The sequence below is a fragment of the Orycteropus afer genome, unplaced genomic scaffold (genome assembly GCF_000298275.1).
Source record: "Orycteropus afer afer isolate SDZICR_OR568_19922 unplaced genomic scaffold, OryAfe1.0 scaffold00358, whole genome shotgun sequence".
Lineage (NCBI taxonomy): Eukaryota > Metazoa > Chordata > Mammalia > Tubulidentata > Orycteropodidae > Orycteropus > Orycteropus afer.
Genome location: NW_006921945.1, coordinates 3,273,542 through 3,279,018, shown reverse-complemented (window position 1 = coordinate 3,279,018; position 5,477 = coordinate 3,273,542). Strand labels below are relative to the sequence as shown.

Genomic DNA, 5,477 nt, shown 5'->3' with positions numbered 1-5,477 from the left:
TGGGGAATAACTACCACCAGCTGCCCAGCCAGTCAACCCGGCCCAGCCAAGTGGACATACAACTTGAACTTCCACAAGTGGTGTCCAGGGAACCAGTCAAGAACGCCCAGAGCAGCCCACCTCATGCCTGTGTGGGGGACACTTAGGACTGGACCCTGAGACGTGACCTGTCCTGCATGGGCCACCTGCTTCTTCAGAGTGAGGTTTCTGTGGATGGGGGTGGGCAGGGCTGCTGCGCTCAGGCTGTCGTTCCAGGCCCAGAGCAGGAGCAGGGTCAGGAACAGGCACAGTCACGGCCACGCCAACAGAAGAGAAGAGCAGGTGAACAACATACGCACCAGCTGTCTGCTCACAAACAAGACATTCAAAGCAAAACAACACGGAAAAGTTACAAATGAAGGGCTAGAAAAATATCCACCAGGACAATGCTAGCCAATGGTGGTTTAGACCCACTAACATGAGAGGAAACAGGATTTAAGGAACAAAGCAGTAGAGGCATGAAGAGATGCTTCAAACAATAAGATGAATCCACGCACAAACCACCTCAGCCATACAGCAGGAGGCAGCAGCCAGCTAGCCTTAGAGTCTAGGAAGCAAACTGCCAGACCTGTCAGGAGAAACGGACATAGCCATCATCTTATTGAGGAACTGTTATGTCAAGTATCAAATATTTACACAGCAATGAAATGTAAATATACATTATAGAGACACACCTAAATACACTTACATACACATGTTTAATGAGCACACATATTATTTTTAAGCACACATAAAACATTAACAAAAAGTGACTACATAAAGGACAAGAAAGAACATTTCAATAAATTGCAAGTTTTTAATAATATCCTCTGTCCAAAATGCAATTAAGTTAGAAATAAATCATGAAAAAGGTAACTCACTGTTAAAGACAAAATAATAATGGAAATGACAAAACAGAAATAAAAATAAAATTACTCTTTGACAAAACTTGTGAATGAAGCTTTCAGTTAGCGGCCCGATGCTTACCACCATGCCAGTCAGGGCTCCTTTCTGTGAGATTACAGCGTGGGAAATCCCATGGTATGCCACTCTGCTGTGACGCATACGTGTCACCAGGACTCCGAAGTGAGTCCTCAGTAGCTGGTTAGGTTTTGCGTAGACCTTGCCCCCCAAGGCTCTGACCAGCAAGCTCAGGCCCCCGGCCTCCACCCCCAGGACTCTGAGTGGAACAGGCAGGCCACACTCACCAGGACAGGTTCCACCAGCTTCCCGTCGGGCATGACCGAGCGGTTCATCCTGGCGATGTGCTCCAGTGTGGCCAGGGCAGCCTGGGTGTTCCCGGTGGACACATTGAAGCGAGCTGACTCGGGAATAAACTGGCACGGATGACAGAGACCTTCAGGGACCGGCGTCAGAGACCCCACCATGCCAGCAGGCCTGGTTTCCCCAGACGGGAAGGCAATGGAGCCAGCTCGGAGCCATAAAACACAGCAGGGCTTCGAGACCTCAGAGCCGATTTGGGACGAACTGGCTGTGTTCTGGCCCTGCTGGCCCGTCTGGGAGAGAGCCTGGTACTGAGCGGTCACCAGCGGCCGCACCTCGCTTACCACGTGACAGTGTTACAGCGAGGTGGCGATGCCCACTGCCCCAGGCCCCCAATGCCCTCCACTGCTCGGCCGGCCACCAAAGGCCCTCGCCATGTCTCCAGGCTCCCCACCGTGCAACCACCCCGACGGTGACCACAGCAGGGGCCCCCGAACCACGCCGAGAGGCCTCAGTCCTCATTTCACATTGTTGTTGTCGTGTGACATGGAGTCGATCCTGACCCAAAATAACCCCACGTGACAGAGTAGAACCACCCCATAGGGTTTCCAAGGGTCAGCGAGCGAAAAAGAGAGAGCCCTCCGACGAGACGGACTGACGCAGCGGCCGTAACCACGGGCTCAGGTGTGGTAGTGGCTGAGGACGCTGCAGAGCCGGCTGTGTGTCATTCTACTCTGAGGCAGGTTTCTATGACTTAGAACCAACCTGACACCTAACAGCAACAGTAACAACAGCAGTCTTTATGGGCGCACAGAACACTGGTCGGTTCAAACCGTCAACCATTGGGTTAGCAGCAGAGCGCTTAACCGCTGCGCCAGCAGGGCTGCTCCCTGCCTCCCCAACTGTTGCATGTTTTGAACATCACACCAGGGAGCAAGGTAGGCCTCCCCGGAGCTGGGTCCTTGAGTCCCAACCTGGACACCTCCCTTCCCTTGAGTCTCATGCAATTGGACCCACCGGGCTTCCTCAGAACAGCGTCACCCCTGCTCCAACAACAACACCCCCATCCATTGCTGTCACATGTGGGCAGGGCCAGTCCTCACCCTGTCCCCCTGGGACTGTCCCCATTGCCTTCTAACTGCTTCCTGGTGCTATTCTCACCACCCTCCTGCCCAGCCTCCCCTGCACAGACACCCAAACCCAAGCCCACTGTCATGGAGTTGATTCTGACTCACAGTGCCCCTAGAGGACAGAGTGGAACTGCCCCATGGGGTTTCCAAGGCTGTCAGTCTTTATGCAAACAGCCTGCCTCAGCCTTCTGGTTAAGAGCCAAATGCCTTAACCACTTACCAGCAGAGCTCTTTGGGTTTACCCCAGCCCTGCCAAAGTTCTGTAAAGTTCTGCCCACCACAGGCCCAAGACCAGCATCACCACCCCGGGACCACACCCCTCTCGCCCTGAGCACCCAGAGCGGTAGCTACGATCACACTTCCTGAGGGCTTTTGCGTTCATATCTAACCTCCACTGGTTGGCTGGGAGCTCCTTGGTGGTATAAACCATCTTACGCCTCTCTTTGGCCTTGGAACCTACTACTGAGCCTGGTACACACTCAGTGCGTGTGTGATGGACGAAAGGACAAGCTAATGATTCAAAGTCAGAATACATTTTAAAAGGGAATCCACACCGCTCGATGGCTGGCACATGTTCTCAGATGCTGTTGAGTCGTTTCTGACCCTGTGTACAACAGAGTGACACACAGTGAACAGTTACTGTGCTCCAGGGACCACGTGGGGAAAGGAGCCCTGGTGGTGCAGTGCTTAAGTGCTCAGCTACTAACCAAAAGGTTGATGGCTCTAACCAACCAGTGCTCTGCGGGAGAAGGACGGGGCAATTCCGCTTCCATGAAGATGGACAGCCTTGGAAACCCTGTGGGGTGGCTCTACTCTGTCCCACAGGGTCACCGTGAATAGGAACCAACTCCATGGAAAAGGCTCACGGAACTACTTGGGAAGCTCCCCGTGTTCTTACTCTCATCACACCCGGGGAGAGACACACTGTTCATTCGGTATCAGGGAGGGACTGAATTTCCAGGCCCTGGTGCCGGGGCTCTGCTCAAGACGGCTGGCCCCAGAGCCAACATACCACAGTGCCTGCCAGAGGCGAGGCCAATGATGGTGGGCCCTGGCTAAGACCAAGGGCAAAATGCAGCATGAAGGAGTGTCTGAAGATGGAGTCCTTCCCACAGACTTCCAGAAACCAGGAGCACATAGCCTGGTCTCCTCTCTGTCTGTCTGTCTGTCTGTCTGTCTCTCTCTCTCTCTCTCTCTTTCTTTCTCTCTCAATAGGGATCTATCTCCCATTGGCTGTGTTCCTCTGTGTTCTTTAATTTCAAGAAGGAAAGGCTTGGAGGGGCCTAGATGCTTCAATATTTAAAGCAGTCTCTTGGTGGAGAATAAAGCCCTGGTCCTCCGGAGAGTCCCAGAGCCAGCAGGTAAAAGGACAAAAGCGTCTGTTCCCCTCCGTTTAAGAAAGAACATTCTAACAGCCAGCCACCTGCAGACGGAATGGACCGAAGCGGGGCTGTCCCGCAAACACCTGCAGCCACAGGGGACGGCAGCCACGGGCTGAGGTTTGAATAGAGGACCACTAAGGCACCCCCGGATGGCGCAAAGAGTTAAGCACTCAACCACTAACCAAAATGTTGGAGGTGCGAGTCCAGCCAGAGGTCTCTGGCCATCTACTTCACACATCAGCCACTGAAAACCCTATAGGTACATACACGGGGGCACTGTGAGCTGAAAGCCGCTCAAGGACAACAGGCTTGTGTGTGTGTGTGTGTGTGTGTGTGTGGGAAGGCCTCTTTGACCTCTGGAATTCTTTGATTGCATGGGGCAGGTGACATAGAACAGAAAGTAGGATTCTGTGGTGGAGAAACTGGCAGATTTGTGGGTGAACAGGAGGCCCCCAGTAGGTGTGAGCTGGCTGAGAGCATGTAAAGGCACCAGTGGGTGGGAGCTGAGGATTGGAGAGGGGCTAGGACAAGTGGGAGGAGCAGTCGGATAAACCTCCAGGAACCAACAGTACATACGAGGCGGGCTGAGGAGGAGGTGGAGGCAAGAGGGTTGGGACACACTCACGGTGGACACGGGGATGCTTGTGGGCCAAAGGCCCCCGGGTGACCAGAGGAGGCCAGGGACCGCGGTGGCATCCTCACCTTGAAGGCTATGATGAGGATGATGCCAGGGATGGAGGCAATGCGGATGAGCCAGCGCCAGCCGACGGTGGGGATGACGACGGACGCCAGGCCGATGATGAGCAGCGAGCCGGCCAGCCAGAACACCTGAGGAGGAACGCAGACCGCGCCCTAGCAGATGCGCCCGGAGGGGCCCCTCTCAGGCCTGGCCTACCTGCGTTCCACTCTGTGGGTGGTGCACTAAGGCACCCGGACACAGAGGTACACGGTGTAGGCTCTACTCCCGGTCCCCTGCCACGAGTCCCCACCTGTCCACCTACCTCTCCACCCCACTTCTCTCCACCCTACCCACCTCTCCATTCCACCTCTCCACGGCTCAACTAGCTTGTCTGCAATGGGGACCCCCAGCTGGGGTGATGTCCCCAGAATCAGTGATCCTGCAGAGGGCTAAAAGCTGGACCTCATTCAGAGTCAGGGGCCGGAAGCACCTTGCTTTTTGTTTAAGTTCTGTTTTCATGAATAGATAGTATAGCCACATAGTTTCTAACACGAGGTACAAAGGAGAACACTGAACACTCTCTGACCCCTAATCCCCTGCCGTCCGATTTCACTCCCCAGAAACAGCCCACTGACCAATGTTATCCGTGGCCCGTGCCTCCTTCCAGAGCCATCCTAAGCATAGTCTGCTAACAGGGATGCTAACAAGTCCTGGGGGATGCAAACAATTCACACGCTTGGCTGCTAACTGGAAGGGGGGCCTCTGGAGTCCAACCAGAGGCACCTCAGAAGAAAGGCCTGGCAATTAACTTTTAAAAAACCAGCCACTGAAACCCCCAGGGGCATAGCTCTGCTGACCCATTGGGAGTTGCTGTGAGTCAGAATCAATTCCATGACAACTGTTTTTTTTTTTAATATACCAAAACCAAAACCAAACTCACTGCCGTCGAGTCGGATCTGATTCATAGCAACCCCTGCCTTGGGTTTCCGAGGCGGTATCACTGCAGAAGTAGTTTGCCCAACCTTCCTTCCGAGGAGTGGCTGG

General features: G+C 54.0%; 1 protein-coding gene across 1 annotated transcript in view; it reads right to left on the bottom strand.

Moving 5' to 3' along the window:
* SVOPL (SVOP like) overlaps positions 1 to 5,477 on the bottom strand; it is a 46,621-nt gene that overhangs the window by 17,577 nt on the left and 23,567 nt on the right. The window contains exons 7-8 of the mRNA XM_007952797.1: positions 4,457 to 4,582; positions 1,189 to 1,355 (exon numbers count right to left, since the gene is read on the bottom strand). Coding sequence (XP_007950988.1) covers positions 1,189 to 1,355; positions 4,457 to 4,582 — 293 coding nt within the window. The remainder of the gene's footprint in view (positions 1 to 1,188; positions 1,356 to 4,456; positions 4,583 to 5,477) is intronic.